The sequence below is a fragment of the Ursus americanus genome, chromosome 29 (assembly GCF_024610735.1).
Source record: "Ursus americanus isolate L20-20 chromosome 29, mUrsAme1.1.p, whole genome shotgun sequence".
Lineage (NCBI taxonomy): Eukaryota > Metazoa > Chordata > Mammalia > Carnivora > Ursidae > Ursus > Ursus americanus.
The window spans coordinates 21185172-21203820 of NC_142155.1; the positions used below are offsets into that span (position 1 = coordinate 21185172).

Here is an 18649-nt window from a genome sequence, read left to right on the forward strand (position 1 = left end):
AGTAGTTCCTATTTGCTAGGCAATCAGTTAACGGTCTTTAATACCCACAGTGGTCTCACAAGTTAGGTATTATTTTCCCCACCAGTGTGGTGGGGTGGTGATTAATTTGTCCACTCAGCTAGTAATTAGTGGGGCTGGGATTTAAATTCAGGTGAGTCATACACCAAAGCCCAGGCATTCCTAACCACTGTGCTCTTCTCTCTCTGTGTTGACATAATGTGGGTTTTAGTAACAGGGTTTGTTTGTTTTACTTTTAACTTTTCACGTCTCTGTACCTCATTCTGCTTCCATTAAACCCATAATAACACTGTGGAACTGTCCCAGACAATTTTCAAGTCCTTAAATAAGGGTTTGTCTGTCAGTCATTTATGCTTCATGCAGCACACACAGCAAGCAACTTTTGAGCTTCAAGGACTTTATTACTAAAAATAGCAATAAAGCAATTTTATCACAAAATTGTTTTTTAATTAATACTTGATGAATGTATATAATCTAAACTTATTAAACTCTAATGTTCAAGGTGATCATGCTACTATGAAGAATGAATTTTATATAGTGGAAAGGATCTGTAAATTTTGGACCTTCGTTTGATTTAGAAATTGAATCAATATTTTATATTTTCAAGTAGAAATAACATTTTTAAATGATTTTCATTTATGGGGTTTGATTTAATGCCATCTGCTATTAATGTGTAGAAATACTGTAGAAACCTGTGACTACTTCAGTGTTAATATTTTTGCAGGTGGAGTAATATTAAATGGTGAAGGAACAGCCACAGATACTCAAGATATTTTGTCAAATAAAGGTGAATAGTAACTTAAGTTCTTACTGATTACAGTAACTTTGGTTTTGGTTTTTTCTGTTTTGAGAGAAAATCTTTTTAGAGATGAACAGTAGTTATATTGAAATGTCAATCTTGAGTTAAAATGATAATATTTTTTAAAATAAATTTATTTTTAAAAATCCCCATCTACTTTATTTTCTACACGGTTCCCAAAGAAAACAATTATGTAATGTGTTAGCCAGCATATCTAAATTGTAGTCATGATTGAGCCACTCAGCAGAGGTGGAGAGGAAAAGGAACCAAGGCTAGATGTTTAGGGAGAGGACAGAGGGAGAGGGAGAGAATCTCAGGCAGAGTCTACATCGAGCGTGGAGCCCGTCTCGGGGTTTGACCCCATGGCCCCGAGATCATGACCTGAGCTGAAATCAAGAGTCAGACACTTAACCGACCCAGGAGCCCCTAAAATGAAATTATTTAATATCATAGTCATTTCTTCATAAATATGCTTATCACACATTCCGTGCAATTTTGTTCATCTCAAGTTAGTGAAATCTGGTAGTTTGGTTTGGTATTTGGTTACGTTTCCTTCTTTTTGGTCAAGTAATTTAAGATATTTTGTCACTTGGAATAACATTTTTTGAGCTATTTTCTTGAGTTTGATTCCTAAGGAATGAATACATAGCATTTCACGGTTTTGGTTTCCCATTCCATTGAAAATCTCTTTTTCATTTCGCTTGTATTATGCAGTGTACCGAAATCATTGGTTATTAAAAATAAGATAGTTCTAAAAATTCTCTTAGAATTTTTAACCCTTTAGTTCTAAAAATTCTGTGACTTTTATCATAGTAGGCTTCATATGGACAGAATAGAAGGGAATATCATGTAAAGCAGACTTTTATTTCTAGAGCTTTACTCTAAACGTCGTAAAAATGTGTCCGTCTGATTTTATTCTACTTTTTTACTTCTAGGATTAACATCCATTAAGAAGGATATGACTGACATAAGCCATGGCTATGAAGATCTTGGCCTTTTACTTAAGGACAAAATAGCTGAGCTGAATACCAAACTGTCCAAATTGCAAAAGGCTCAGGAAGAATCCAGCGCAATGATGCAGTGGCTCCAGAGGATGAACAAGACTGCGGCCAAGTGGCACCAGGCCCCGACACCTACAGATACCGAAGCCGTGAAGACTCAGGTGGAGCAGAATAAGGTATGTTCTGGGGATCCATTTACCGAAGACCTGAACAGATGAGCGTCCAGATGTGAGGCCTGGTGGTCAGGACCCGTGTTCTGTTTTCCAGCTCTGTAACCTTCACATTATTTGCCCGTTTTGTTTAATGTGCCTTTCTGTAGAAAGTGATGATAACAGTCAACCTGTTTTACACACACATACATGATAAAGATGAGTGAACTGTTGGGGGTAAGCACCTTTGCCACCTTTATTTATTTTCCTAAAGATTTTATTTTTAAATACTCTCTACGCCCAACGTGGGGCTCAAACCCACAGCCCTGAGTTCAAGAGTCACATGCTCCACTGACTGAGCCAGCCAGGCGCCCCAACTCTGCCACCTTTAAATCAGATTAAATCTGAGATTTTAACCAGTCAACTATTGGAAAAGATTTATTTAGGTGTATTGGGGATTTGTTCTGTCCAACATAAAATAGGGTAGCTCACACTTTCCCTTTCTTTAATAGATGGCATTTCTTTCTCCAACTGTCAGGATTGGGGAAATGACTTTACATTGTGACAACGATGGCAGAAATGTCTATCTATATTTGAATTCTATAACATGTTATCGAGAAAAGTGTTGATTCACTAGTAGATTCTCAGACCGGGCAGCCTTTATCAAGACTGATTCTTTTATCAGTTACATAGTATTGATGTCATCTTCCTTTTTTCCAAAAGAATTTGTTTGAGAATAATAGGAAATTCTTCCTAGCTACTGAGGACGAGAGTCATTTTCTCCCTGGCTGTAGTGTTCCTCTTTGGGATTCCTTTATCAGAGGGTTGAAGACTGCTTGAGAAGAGGAAAGGAAAATAATTAACTGCTGAATTTTGGTCCCTCACCCACTTCTGCGCTCCACAGTGGATATTTTCATCTACTGTCATTGTGTTTTTGGCTTCTGATGTTGACATACTGTAACAGAGTTTTTTCCCCCTTGTTTAGTCGTTTGAGGCAGAACTGAAGCAAAATGTAAACAAAGTGCAGGAGTTGAAAGACAAATTGACAGAGCTGTTGGAGGAGAACCCAGACACTCCTGAGGCCCCCAAATGGAAACAGATGTTGACAGAAATTGGTATGTCATGTCACTTATCCCAGAGTCTATGAATAGAAAGAAGCAAAATCATTTTTAAGTCAGGCTTTATCAGAAAAAATGTATCCACCAGCCTCATTTATTTTTGAATCTGCTTTAATGTTTCATGTTTAAGATGTTGCATACTGAAAAGTGTCATTTCAAATTATATTGTGCTGGGACTGGGCATATCTTGTATTTTTCTTGCTAAACACCGTAACTAAATTTATTTTTATGAAGAGGGCAGATAGTAGTGAATAAAACGCTATGCGTTGAGTACTGTGTTTTCATAATTTTTTACTTGATTTTTGGTGTTTTCATTTTTTATGCTTTGTTATATTTTAATTTAAATATTCCTTTTATATATATATTTTTTTGTCTGGGAAAGGTAAGCTCCCTTATCCTCCCTGGAGTTGCTTCTGGGACTCATTTGGCCCCTGCTTTATGTTCTTCTCTTCCCGTCAGGGTTAAGAAGCAGTTCCCCACAGAAGTCTGGTGGTTTCCATTCTTCATCCAGAGTTATCCTCCCATCTCCATCCTGTCCCTATATAAACTATTTCTCATAAATACAGAATTTTCTTCACAAGTCCTTTCAGCTTATCACCCCTTCCCATCATTATAATGATATGGGAAATGCGTGTAAGACAATGGTACTTATTTTCCCTAATTCATAGTATTGTTTGGAGAATTCAATGAGTTAATGTGGGTACAGCTCAGACAGACTGTACCTGGCACATAGTAAGTGCTGCGTGTTTACTATGATTATAATAAGAGTTACTTTACTTTCAATTGTTCCATTATGTTGAGCTAAATATTGTCCTTCCATTAGAGTCAGATAGCTCTGATAAATTTGCAAATTGGTAAATATGTTATAGTTCGAGAAAAGGTTATCATAAGGAACCTTAATATTCAAAGGTATAGTTATTCCAACCATAGACTCCTGTTGCATTATAATTAATTTGTCCCTAATTCAGTGGCTTTCACTTGGAATAATCAGAATTACTTGGGACAGTATTATCAGGGTATTTTAGAGTAGGGATGAGAGTGAGGAATGTGTATTTCAAAAAAAGCTTCCTGATAAGATTTTGATATTTCTCCCTCTTCATTCATTATTTGAATTGCATTATTTTATTGTTAGATTGTGTTTGACTAGAACATGCCCTAGAGAATGATGTCCTTAGGTAATGTTTCAGGGGTTGGGTTCTATTAAAAGCAGCCATTTACTGTATTGTGCTAGATGAAAAAAATCTGTCAGATCAACTAATCACGCCCATCAGTAATTGTGTATTGAGTGACCAAATATTCAAATGCTGGTCAATAACTCTTGGCTTCAGGGAGCATGCTGTCTTAAGGGTGGAAACAGCAGGAAAGGCTTCCTAGCAGAGGCATAAGGTCTGGTGGAATTGTGACAGAAGGATAGAGCTGGGATATATGGAGAGGAAGTAGAGTGTGTTAGGTAAGGACGGGTAGAAGCAGAAGCCTGTTTGGATGTTAACGGTAGGATCAACAGGACTAGATTAGATCAGAGGTTTCATCTCAGGGTGAAGGTCAGGGTCCAGACCTTCTAATATTACTAGACTAGGGCCAGTTTTGTGGGAGGCCTTGAATGTGAGGTGGAAGTCTTCATATTTTATCATCTAGGTGGTGAGAAGTTATTGAAGGATATGAGCACAGCAGCGACATATTTAAGTGATTGTTTTAGGGAAATTATTTTAGAACCAAATGGGTTGCAGCTGAGAAACACTAATTACAAGGAAACCAGTGAGAAGACTAGTAGTGTAGGACTATAGTTCTCAAAGGTGTGCTCCGGGGAGCAACAGCATCCGTATCACCTGGGAACTTTCTAGAAATGCAAAATTTCAGGCCCCACTTCAGACCTATTGAATCAGAAAGGGGATGGGGCCCAGCAACCTGTGTTAATCCCTCTGGGTGATTATAATGCAGCTGAAGTTTGAGAACCACTAGTGTAGCCAAAACATGTTGAGGACCAAAATGGAGTTAAGGCACTAGGAATATAAAGGATAGATTTAAGGTTTTATGATCAAGAAGACAGGAGTTAAGAGAGTCATGAAAGAACGTTCTGAATTATTGCACCTCAGTGATATGGGAGAGAGAATAACCTTTCAAAGAAATCTAAAAATCAGGAAAATCCACCAGTTTTGATAGGAATAAAAAGTTGTTTTTTAATGTTTTTAGGGTTGGTGAGATTTCCTAGTGTAACTTTCAAGCAGCTGGTTGTCATTGTGCATGATTTGAACAAGAGACCGGGCATAGATATGCAAATGTGAGAGTCATTTGCCCAGCACTGATCATTGAAGATTTGCTCTTAAAAGAAAGGGTTAATGTTCCTTGTTCTAGTAGGTCAGTTATAGTTGAACAAACAGACTCCAAAGGACTTCTAGAAGGAATGAGGGATCTCTGGATCCTGTTTGCCTTAAGGAATATTCCATATTCTACATTATCTGCTAAGGTCAGATTCAAATTTAGTTTTCAGTTGACACACAGCTCCAGGACCATAACATCTGTATCATCAAATGCAATTAACTCTTAAGATTAGGCTTTAATCAACTGTGTAAGAATAGTTACAAAGACGGAATGATAGCCATTATGTATCATTTTGAGTCATATCCTCCATTCTTCACACAGAGAGTGATGTTAAATGTATAAAAACCAAACACCAGTTTCATCTTTTATCTTTTTCTTTTAGATTCTAAGTGGCAAGAACTCAATCAGTTAACAGTTGATAGACAACAAAAACTGGAAGAATCCTCTAATAATCTAACCCAGTTCCAGACTGTAGAAGCTCAGTTAAAACAGTGGCTTGTGGAAAAAGAACTGATGGTCAGTGTTCTTGGGCCCTTGTCAATTGACCCAAATATGCTAAACACACAGAGGCAGCAGGTGCAGGTGAGTGTTACATGACTTAAGACAAATGTTTTCATTATAAATACATTAGCTTTGGACAGTATGTGCTTAAACTGCCTTGAAGTGTATTTGTAATGCTTCAGATGCCCATAAGACACTGTGCTGAGGTTGGTGGGGAACCCCCAGAGCACCAAAGCCAGGAGGCATCCCAGAACAGTCTCCTGAGCCCATGAGTGGGTCGAGTCCCTTGATCATTTCAGTCATCTTGTGGTTTGTGCAGACCCTTAAAAAGGGCTTTCTTTGAAATATTAATGTGATTGTATAACTAATAACATTTTTATGAGAAGCTGGTATGTGCTTTCTATTGTTTAGAAATTACTCCTTTGAGGTTTTATTCATTTTGATTGTGGTAGAAGATAATGAAACGTGTAAAACTCATGCAATACACTCCTGAGGGGTGGAGAGACAGAATAAAAAGAGAAAGAATAAGAGAAACAGAGGGAACCTTGAACCACAGTGGGTTAGACTAGTTTAATTAGAAAGCAGATGAATCCACAAGAAGAAAAAAAAAATCCCTGAAATGTAAGTCAGAGGTAGTAGAAATGTGGCTCCAGCTGGGTTTCCTTTCATCTAAGTATGGTATCCGGGCAGCACGGCTGGTCCTGTACTTTGAAAATACGAATCAGTCTTGGTCGTAGAGAGTCAACATGTCCTAGGTCATGTATGTTCTTACTCTGAAGAGAATGAAAACAAAAGATATAAATAAATATCTGGGGAGAAATAATTGCCCCTGGTCTTGGGAGTCTCCCTGAGATAGATAAAATGTTGTGCTAACTAAGGGAAATTTCTGGATCACTCATTGTATAATGAGACTCATTGCTGAGCCTGCACATTCTGAGCAACATGACTTATTGGCTCAAATTTTTATAATAGAGACTATAAATGTTAATAAACCTTATATCTTAAAAAAGCCCTTGTAAAATAATGCCCCATGAGTTAATGTGTTCTAACAGTGCCATGGCTGTGCACATTTCCTTTGGTGTAAAATGCTATAGAGCATTTAAAATATCCTGCAAAGAGAAAACTGCAAGTGGGAAAATACAGCTTTGGTGTTTGTGTGATATGAACTTGTCCAATAGAAGTGCTTCCCTTCATATGTGAAAATTTGTATGTCAGTTTTAGTTCATTCTGCCCAGACCTCCATATTTACTCTCCACTTTTTTCTCTTTGTGGGATGTTATTTTAGACAAAATGTTATCTCTGTGAAGCACCATTGCTCTTTGGGTTAATTTAAGATCATTGTCCTGCCCTTGAAGTAAAAACTAGGACAACAGGAGCTAAAAAAACAAAAGTAAAAACTAGATAGATAAATACCATTTCTGTCTGTCTAGAAAGTTAAAGCTCTATTTTCCATAATTAATCATCCAATAACTTGGGTGTTTATCTACCCTTGTTACCTCTTCACCTTAGATTCTGCTGCAAGAATTTGACACTCGGAAGCCTCAGTATGAACAGCTAACAGCAGCTGGCCGGGGCATTTTGAGCAGACCTGGTGAACACCCTTCTTTCCACGGGATCGTGAAAGAGCAACTGGCGGCTGTGACCCAAAAGTGGGACAGCCTCACAGGACAATTGAGCGACAGATGCGACTGGATCGACCAAGCCATTGTTAAAAGCACACAGTATCAAAGCCTGCTGCGAAGCCTTTCTGATAAACTGAGTGACTTGGATAATAAAATCAGCAGCAGTGTGGCTGTGAGCACACACCCTGAGGCTATGAACCAGCAGTTGGAAGCGGCCCAAAAAATGAAGCAGGAACTAGGGCAGGAAATGAAGCAGATAAAAGTGGCCCAGGCCCTCTGTGAGGATTTGTCAGCACTGGTGAAGGAAGAGTACTTGAAAGCAGAACTTAGTAGGCAACTGGAAGGCATCTTAAAATCATTTAGGGATGTTGAACAAAAAGCAGGTTTGTCTATCTTCTTTGAATACATGTATTTCCCGGAAACGGAGATCATGCCATGCCTCTTTCCAGGCTGTTGCCCGGAATCTGGGACCCTGGAGGGAATCTGCCCTCCTTGAGAGAGCAGAGGAAGGAGGGGCCGCTCCCCTGAGCTCAGAGAGTGGTTCTGTGTTCATGAGCAGATGCAGCGGTGGGGGTCACGCCGCACAAATAATGGGCAAAAGTCCACTTAACCATTGAAACGCTGGGTATTTCAAACCGGTCTTTAAAAGATGTCTGTTAATGTTTTTGCCGAGTGACAGTTTCATTGCACCAGAGGAACAGGTGAATACAGTTATTAAAAACGCATCGCGTCCTTTTCTCACCTGCAGTTACACTGCTCCATTCTGTCACGAAAAGCTTTTCTAGAGAAATGTGTGAAAGAGAAGCATTGGGCACTAGGTTCTTCTCTTGCCTGCTGTGGCCCTGATTCTAGACAGATGTGCCCATGGGGGTCTGAGGCGGCAGGCATGAGTTCCTGCACGCGAGGCCAGCCTGCCAAGGAGAGCACATTTGGCTGCTGTTTGTTCTGTTTGAAAAGTAATGCTGAGTGCCTTGCAACTAGTAAATACTCAGTTTATATATTTTTTAATTGATTGGATTTGTTTATTGATCATAACAACCATTTCAGACCTACTCCTTTATTTTGACGGGATATTGATAATATTAGCTATGATGATGATGATGATGATTACTATTATGACCACCGTTATGTGACATGCATTAAGCTAAGAACATTACATGTACTGTCATTTAATTGCCCTGACAGCTTCTATTAATTTTGCCAATTTACACTTGGGGAGATGAGACTCAGAGGTTTAATCGTCCATCCACGGTCTAGCAGCTCTTGTGAGGCTGAGCCAGAACTCGAACCCATGCAGTTCCTCTGTGCTGCTGCGTGGGGCCTTTATGATATGTAAAAACCGCACAAGTGGACAAGTCATTTCCTTTTTAGACAGTTCTGTCCATTTATTTGGTGGTTTTTCTCTTGGCTTTTCGTAAACTAGATTACATTTTGGTGTAAAATAAACATGTCTGTGATTTCATTTTTAGAGAAGCACGTTCAGCACCTTCAGGCAGCCTGTGCGAGCTCTCACCAATTTCAGCAAATGTCCCAAGATTTTCAGGTTTGGCTGGATACAAAGAAAGAAGAGCAAAACAGTGCCCCCCCAATATCAGCGAAACTCGATATCTTAGAGTCATTAATTAAAGACCAGAAAGACTTTAGTAAAACTCTGTCTGCTCAATCTAGTATTTATGAAAAAACCATTGCAGAAGGTGAAAATCTCTTATTAAAAACACAAGGGTCTGAGAAGGCAGCCTTACAGTCACAACTTAACACAATTAAAACCAATTGGGATGGATTTAATAAGCAGGTGAAAGAACGAGAAGACAAGGTCAGAGATTCACTGGAAAAAGCCCTGAAGTATAAAGAGCACGTAGAGACTCTCCGGCCATGGATAGACAAATGTCAGAATAACCTGGAGGAAATAAAACTCTGCTTGGATCCTGCTGAAACAGAGAATGCTATGGCCAAGTTAAAGTCTCTGCAGAAGGAAATGAACCAACACTTGGGGATGGTAGAACTGCTTAACAACGCAGCCAACAGCTTGCTCAGTGTCTGTGAGGTAGATAAAGAAGTTGTTACAGATGAGAATAAATCACTGATCCAGAAGGTAGACATGGTCACTGAACAGCTTCACAGTAAGAAACTCTGTCTGGAGAACATGGCCCAAAAGTTTAAAGAATTTCAAGAAGTTTCCAAAGAAGCTAAAAGGCAGCTTCAGTGTACAAAGGAACAGCTGGATGTCCATGACTCCTTAGGACCCCAGGCCTACAGTAACAAGTACCTGACCGTGTTGCAGACCCAGCAGAAGGCACTTCAGACCGTGAAGCATCAGGTAGATTTGGTCAGAGGACTTGCCCGGGACCTCGTGGTAGAAGCCTCGGACTCAAAGGGAACCTCTGATATTTTATTACAAGCAGAAACCTTAGCTCAAGAGCATAGTGCACTGAATCAGCAGGTTGATGAAAGGTGTTCGTTCTTGGAAACCAAGCTTCAGGGCATTGGGCATTTCCAGAATACCATCCGAGAGATGTTTTCTCAGTTTGCAGAGTTCGATGATGAACTGGACAGCATGGCCCCAGTGGGGAGAGATGTAGAAACATTGCAAAAGCAGAAGGAGGCTATTAAAGCCTTTCTGAAGAAACTAGAAGCCCTCATAGCCAGCAACGACAATGCTAATAAAACCTGCAAGATGATGCTGGCCATGGAAGAGACCTCGCCTGATCTCGTTGGAATCAAAAGGGACTTGGAAGCTTTAAGCAAACAATGCAACAAGCTACTGGACCGAGCGCAAGCACGAGAAGAGCAGGTTGAAGGGACAATTGGACGTCTTGAAGAATTCTACAGCAAACTGAAGGAATTTTCTACTCTGCTTCAGAAGGCGGAAGAACACGAAGAGTCTCAAGGCCCTGTCGGTATGGAAACAGAGACGATTAACCAACAGCTTGATGTGTTCAAGGTAGGGAATTCTTCATTTTTACTGTTTATTAAAAAATGTTTAAAGAAAATATTTATTTCGTATTTTTATTGCTTTTATTAGAAAAATAACTTATTTTTTATTAAAATAAATTTATAACTGGTACAAAAGGAGTTTGCCTATTTTGTAGAACCTTCTAATAAGGCATGCAGTGTTTGAGCCTGAATGAGCACATTTGGGGGTAATATCCAGGCATGTGGAGTTTTGCAAGCCTCCTGGGGATTTGGGCCCTCAGAGGGTAAGACATGAGATAATATCAAGAGGTCAAAGGGTGCTTGAAAAGTTTTGGGCGAGCCTGAAACTAACATTGTAGGAACTGTTTCTGATGTCATTCACAACTGACATCTGGAGTGAGCGGAGTCATGTTTTAAACTCTGCTGCAGGGTCTAGTCTATCACATAAAAAGCTTGTTCTCTTCTTGTTTGTCTCCCAGCATCTTGTTTAAATGATGAATTATAGTCTTTTCCTCCTCTTTCCCTTTTTATAGTCTTCTTATCCTTCTTAATTTAGTTTCTTTTGTAAACTTTTTCTTCCAAAAGTTCATATTTTAAAGGCAGAATGGAGTTCCGTGTCGTAATCCTGGTTTTATAAAACACAGATCTTGGGCTCATGCTCCAGAGGGTTAGGAATAAAATATTTTTGATTGGACTACAAGTTCCTCAGTGCCAGAAATGTCACTTGATAGCATGGAATGAGGCTTAATAAATGGAACATTACATAAAAATGGTGGGCCACATTCATTGTCACCGGATTTGATCTCATTTATGATAGTGGGGGCAGAAGTTGCATCTCCACAATGGACAAATACAGGTTTGACCCTGCACACAGTGGGTCCTAAATATCAAGAATTTGCTGCATGGGGCCAATATGAATCTTTGGGGTTGGCATGGGTCTTGTTCTATTCACGAGGTATGTTTTACTTTGCAGTAAAGACCGATATGACAGTAAATCCCCACCACTTGCTTATAAAGGATAAAATAAGACCAAGTAAAAGTAGCATTTGCAAAACTAGAAATTGTTTCCCATGAGAAATGAATCAGATGTACTATCAAATTCTAGGCTGTAATATTTGATGTAGTGTTTTCTTTGCTCATCTTTAATAACATTATTTAGGTGACTGGGTTTTGAAAAATAACTTCTTTTTCTTATTACTATTCCAGTTATTTGTTTATAAAATGCCTTTAAGGCCCAGTTCCTTCAGAGCTTAAAAAGCTGTGATTCTGTATAGGAACTGATTTTTGAAGGTGAAGGAAGTGTTAACCTTAAAGAGTAAAACTGCCAGTTATATTACCAGTAAAAGGTTTATTTGAGAATTACAGCATGGGACAAACAAGCTAGGGCAAAACCATAGGCAAGTCTGGAGAACAAAGGAGAGGAACATTCTCTGATAGAGGAAAGCTGGAAGTTGGGGAGGCTGTTATAAACAAAAAGTCCATGGGAATACACTGGGATCTGAGAGGATAGCGGCTTCTCACTGGCTGAGTTGTGACCGTCTCTCATCGGCTGGACTGTTGTGGGGGTTCCGGAGGAGGAGGTAAGCCTCTCTTCCTTCTCTCTGCGCAGCAATGAAGTGGTTAGTCTCCATGCACAAGCTCAGTCTCTTCCTGTTGGATTTGCAATTGAGGACTGAGTGGGAGGGCGTGAGAGCTCCGCCTGCTGAACTTCCCAGTCCCATTTTAGGGAGGTTTCCCTTAATTAATTTTCACAAAGTCTACCATACTGTTCACTTTACTTCCTTAATTAGCCTGTCAAACTTTCCTGTTTCTGGTTTGCAAACTGAGGTTTCACACGAGAGAATTAGAAAAACAAAGTTCTGTGGCAGTGGCTGCCTCAGAGACTTGGGGAGAGCTTGACGAGTGAGTCTCTGGAGTTTTCTGTAGAATCCTGACAAAATTTGAATGCATAAATGACAGTGATCAGTCGCCTTCTTCCTAGTGAAATTGAAGCATGTTCAGTGCCTCTGTGAAACATTATCATTTCTCTGGATTTTCTGTGAATTTGTGTAGAAAAAAAGACTACTTCAAGTACTTGTAAGAAAATGGGCCAAGGTAATAATATTGGTGTCGCTGCTCGTAGAGGCCTCCCTCTTTGTGTTCCCAGTCAAGAGTACAGTGAAAAATGTGGCTCTCTATAGAGTTCTTTTGAAAGTAAGAAAAAGCAAGGTAGGAGGAGTTCTCTCACCGTTGCATCGAAAGTGTTTTGCAAACTGAAAAGCACTAAAGCATGATTACCATTAATGATTACAGAGGTTGTTTTATTTGATTGTGAAGAGAAATAAAGTGGTCATTTCTTCTAAAATAAACCACTTAGCATGCTGCGTTGTCTCTTTTCTGATTACTTTGGAAGGAGTTGATTGATTTTAATGAAATTTAGTAATAAAAAACATCTTGACATAACTTCAGAGTCTTGAGACCCAGTGACTAAAATAAAAGTTTTCAAGCGGACAGATCGTCTGCATTTAATATATTCCAGGACCAGAGGGAAAAAAAATAACAAGAATGTTATTATGGTAAATAAAGATGGTAGCCTACACAATCACTAATTCTATTTATTTGTGTGTGTGTGTGTGTGTATGTTCTAAAAAAAGCAATTATAATTAATATGTATTGAGGGCTTACTATGTGTCAAGCATTTCTCTAAGCTCTGTCTTTAATCCTGTTAACAGTCCTGAGACGTGGATGCTATTATTATCCCCATCTTAGTGTAAGGAAGCTGAGAGCCAGGGGTTAGGTGACTTCCCCAAGGTTGCACAGGTAGTAAGTGTCACAGCTTGGATGTTTTGGTGGAAATAATTCAGTGTTTTGTGTTAACTTGATTCATCATGATGCACATCTGGTATTTCCTGGGAAATTCTAAAACATCTCTGCTGTAGCCAAATTTGAGTGGCCTAAGTAATATCCGTTGTTAATTTCACTCCAAAAACTAGCAATGCCCACTTAATGTAAGTGTCCCATAAAACTGGCTGCTATGAGATGAATGTGTGTGTGGATGCTGTAATGCCGTTGCTGATGGCGTGGACTACCACCACGTCTGCTGCCGACCTAGAACCAAACACGTCATTGTCTAAGTGATCACATCTTTCTTGATTCAAGTGGCAGATCAATTTGTGTACAACTTGGATCTTAATTTGGTTTTTGTTGAACATTAGTTTTAACATAATGTTTTAGGAAGATTTAAAAAAATTTTTTTAAGTAGAATAATCTGTAGTGAGTGAAAAACTAATAGTCTGCTAAAAATAGCTAATTTTATAATCTCTAAAAATAGAAGGAGTACTGCAGTACTGGGTCTATTTTTATTATAGACTTTGAAATGTAAACCAGTTTGACATTATTCTTTCAGGTAGCTTTAGTTTAACCTAATATCAGGGATAGAATCTTAAAACAATTTTTCATAATATAAAATTTAGAGTAGGACTGAAACTTAGTAGCTGTTACCCAGTTACTCAGTAGGGGGTGCCTTATATTCACTGGGAAGGTAATGGATTATTTAAATTAGGTGAGTCAGATTTATCGGCTGCCTTTTTTTTTTTTCCTAAACCTAAAAAATAGCAGTTAATATCCTTGAAAGTTCAAAATTAATTCATGTTTAAGATACCAACCCAAATATGATGATTAAAAACAAATGCTGTTCTGAACCAAATGTCCTGATTCACTGTCTGTGAAAGCTATTCCAAGTTTTTGAAAATAGATTGGTTATTACCTTTTGTGTTAGCTTAAAGTTTTTAAATTATTTGATTGTATGAGTTCTGTTTACCGTATGTTTTCTGACTTCTAAATATTAGTCACTGGACTAGAATGTCTGACACGTGAGGTGTTTTCTATTACTCTTGATAATTTAAAGTATCATTTTTCTACTTGTCTATATTACATTAAATTCTATGCACATCGTCATAAATTCCTAGGCAGAAAAGAAAAAAATTCCCTTTGGTGTTCCCCCATCCCTACCTCCTGCTAAAGATTACTAGCTTAAGATTATCTTCAAATCTAAACTACATTATTAAGTAATATTAATATTTCCGCATTTTTATTTATCAAAGACACATGTAACCGGCTCTATACAAGGAACATGTCCTGGCAGTTCCTGTGATGTCATCAACAGCCAGTCAGATCTTCCGATCATCACGAAGTAATCACTATCACCATATTGAATTGATTTAATTTCAGTGAAGATGAAAGAAACTTGATGTTTTAATGAACATACACAGTCACATCCTAGCTAAATATATATCCTTCCCACCTCTATCTAGGCCATGGTAAAAAGGCTTACCTCAGAACCTGCTTACTGTTTATTTCTGGCCACTCTGTTGCTGCCCCAAATTATAATTCAGTTTGTCCCCGCACATAACATATCACCAGTACAAAGCCTCTCTAAACTGATTTCTTTTTATTTTCAAAATTGAAATAGAATTACATAAGGCAGAAAATGTTTAAGCCAAACCAAAACCATAGACAAAGACCAGAACACCTGCCTCATCACTGTGATGCATGTTTTCTCGTCCAGGTGAAGGCATTGTTTAACCCAGGTGTCTTTATTTGAATGGCGGGTAAGCTAAAACGGCAGGTATCAGGAGGCTGCAGAAACCAAGGCGTTGGAGCCCTATTTGTAAATAGTATTGCTGAAATAAATCACTTTCCAAATACCTTCCTAAGATATTTATGAAATGATCCTAAAACAACCTCTGTGATGCCACCGTATTTTTAAAGATAAAACTGAACTGTTAAAAGAATGCTTTCACATAGTGGGTTTTAAGTGTGCCCATATTGTTGTATAGAGGCCCGTGGCGAATTGTTCCCCATTTTTGTTGAGAAGAGGAGGAAATTAAAGCTGCTGTAGAAGACGTTTTTCTTACGGAAAAAAATTCTTACTTGACCGGATTTCTGTTAATGTGACTATATTAGCAAGGAAGTTGCACTGTATCTTCCTCTGGTATTTTTAAAAATGAAAATATTGTCACTGTAGGAACCATAACCTGATGCATGGGCCTTATGGGAAGGTCACATCATTTAATCAGCTGGCATCAATGTGGCATTTACGATTTCAGGAAGAAAGAATATCATACATGCTGGGCAAGAGAGAAGTCCCACCCAAGCAGAGACCACCATACCAAGCTACAAAGAGCTGGAGTTGGTCTGCTGTGTGGGATCAGTAATACCTCATATTCTCACTCCCAAAAACTGGCAGAACATGGGTGCCCTCTTTCCTACATCACACACAAGGACCCACAACCCTGAAAGGGCCATCTGAAGGGGACTTGGCAATGTGGGTTCTCTTTCTGCTTCTGCTAAGTCACGCTGTCACTCTTAATGCTGCATGGTCCTCTCTTCTATTGCTTTATTTAAGAGGAATTAAAGTAGGTTGTTCTGAGGGCAGTTTTAGCCAGAGATTTTCTATGGGGGGGAGGATTTTTTTTTTTTTTCTTTCTTTCTCTCTCTCTCTCTTTTTTTTTTTTGGTTTTGTTGTTAATGGGATAAAACTATATCACCATTTTAAAGGGATCCCCCCAAAGTGCCAAACTATAGCATCTACTGTCATTATCATAGACCACCCTTAGATAAAAGGTGATCTACATAATTTATTAATGTGGAAAGTTGGTAAAGGTGTGGGTGTGTCTGTGTGTGTGTGTGAGAGACAGAGAGAGAGAATTTGTTTTGTGGTTATGAAATTATACACTGGTTCCTTGTTAAGAAAATTTGACCTGTAAACATATTTTAAATGGTTGCCTAGGTCTGTAATCATTCGTTAAATAATATCTCAGAGAGGTAAATGCTGTGATTGTAAAGTTAACTGCAAAGATTTTGGAGCTGTCCAGAGACCAGGATACCCTGAGAAAATGTCTGTGCTCACATAGCCTGTTGCTTACTTACCTTTAATTGCCTTAATTTCAAGACTACTTTCTTTCTTTTAGTAGTGTTTTAGTATGAAAAGTGTTTTCAGGTTTTGTTTGGTTTTTTGTTGTCTGAAGGCACTGAATGGGATCATTGACAGATACATTGGTTTTTGCTTGCTGGATGGCTTAAAAAAAAAAAAACTTTAACTTTTAGAAGTTATGTATGCACATAGGCATATATTTCAATTAACAATGTTATATATAGAATCACTTTCTGTTACACAGAATGTTTTTTATCCACTGCCATCTGAAAACCATATTGAAGATAGAGGAAAAATAGCATTGTAGTAACTTACAGGAAAAATACAAGTGCCTGTTAAAACTATTAACCTAACATTCACATCAAAAAAAATTCCCATCAAGATCACACAGTAAGTCTGTTAAGTGTTTCTGAAGTTGTTCGCTTTTGTGGTGGGGTCTCATTTTGAATATAAACTATTTCTATTAAATAGCTATTGCATATTCATCTGATAAATATCCTCGAAAATCCTTTAGTTATTAATGTGAAGATGTTTATTAGTTTGAAAACTAAAAACATGGGATTCTTTCAGTTTTCATTATCTAATGGTATATCTGTTTTAAAAGGAACAGAAATTGTTGCTCCGAAGGTTTATTTTTGTATCACAGCAAAAAACAAAACAAAACAGAAACAAAAACAAAACAAAACAAAAACCCAACAAACCGTGTAGCTCTTGTTTGGCTTCTGATCCAGGTTTCAGTAGCTACCTGTTGGGCCAGGAAAATACTTTGTCAGTTTTCATGGATAATATTGTATTTATTCACACATTCTCCACTTATTGCACATTAAATTTCTTAATATTACCAATCTCTCAGCCCCCAAAACTTCCTGTTTCAGTTGATGAAATTAGCCTTTAGCTTTTCTATGAAATGGAGTGTTGCACTTAGTGGTAAGACTTTTCAAGAACTTTATTTTTCAATGACTTAATTTCACTTTAGAAATAGAGAATGAGAAAGTGGTACTATTATGCTATTATGCAGTTAAAATTTGTGTACTTTTCCAAAATCATCTGCCTTTAGAAGATACTTTAAAGAATATCTAGTAGGCAGCATAAAGTGGGTAAAGTCACATTTTGGGAACATTTAACATGATTTCTGTATGTATGAAATAATAGTGTTGACTATTTTTCAGAAACTCATTTTATTCATTGTGTATTTCTTATGAAAATAGGAGAGGTCTAGATAGAATGATTAATACTTAACAGTTGAATATATCTTAATTTTATTAACATTGGAGAGTATAACATTTAAAGTAGCTGTATAAATCAAATTTGGGAGGGGAAAGATAAACCAGTCTAGTTTTGCTCTAAATGTAAGAGTTCTTTAGTTATCCAGATACACATTTGGAGTGTGATTTTTTTTTTTTTTTTGAGGGTGGGAGGGGCAGAGGGAGAGGGAGAGAGAGAATCTTAAACAGGCTCCACATCCAGCGTGGAGTCAGACACTGGGCTCAATCTCACAGCTCTGAGACCATGACCTGAACTGAAATCAAGGGTTGTATGCTTAACTGACTGAGCCACCCAGGCACCCCTGGAATGTGATTTTATATGTATACATACATACACACACACACACACGTGTGTATTTTTATAATTGTCATAAATACCAATATAATATTAATAGTTCAAATTTTGACTTGAATCAGAATTATTAGGATTATCATTTGTAGAATTAGTTGAAATTAGTTTAATAAAATAAGAATTCAGTTATTTAAAAAATGGCATATACTTAAGCATAATCACCAGAGGGCATTTTTCCATAACACTCCTTACTTCCAAACTGTGTATTATACCCATTTTCTCATCCATATTCTCCATAGTACTGTCAGTTCTATGGGGACCGTGGTGCTGAATCTTTGTGCACCACTGTTTTGCCAGTGCTTACTGTGGTGTTTGGTAGATGGTACTTTTTTGATGAATGCTTGAATTTATGAGTGAATTATATATCTAGTTTAAAAATGTAATTTTAAAAATATACTGTCCACCTCAAATGTGAAAGTTACACATTGCACTTCTTAGCTTTACATAAAGCCAAAATAATACTGTGATAATGATTCAGAGTTAGAGTCTAAGGTGAATTAGGGCTACTCTTATGAAAAATTCTGTGAGCATCTCAGGATGTTTAGGGAAAGGTACTCATCCACATTTTATGGAAGCTTGAATATTAATATTGCCATGAATAAGTAGCTTTCCAGTCTTACATATCAGGATAGGGGCAGTTGGGAGTAAAACCGTTGGTCTCATAATTCGCAGTCTAGT

General features: G+C 38.0%; 1 protein-coding gene across 23 annotated transcripts in view; it reads left to right on the plus strand.

Annotated features, from left to right (window-relative positions):
• The window catches only part of DST (dystonin), a 452944-nt gene that overhangs the window by 350316 nt on the left and 83979 nt on the right, over nucleotides 1-18649 (plus strand). For all 23 annotated transcript variants that reach the window (XM_087856988.1, XM_087856983.1, XM_087856986.1 and 20 more), the window contains 6 exons: nucleotides 743-805; nucleotides 1753-1994; nucleotides 2953-3082; nucleotides 5787-5986; nucleotides 7415-7910; nucleotides 8997-10468. In XM_087856988.1, the coding sequence (XP_087713114.1) occupies nucleotides 743-805; nucleotides 1753-1994; nucleotides 2953-3082; nucleotides 5787-5986; nucleotides 7415-7910; nucleotides 8997-10468 (2603 nt within the window). The remainder of the gene's footprint in view (nucleotides 1-742; nucleotides 806-1752; nucleotides 1995-2952; nucleotides 3083-5786; nucleotides 5987-7414; nucleotides 7911-8996; nucleotides 10469-18649) is intronic.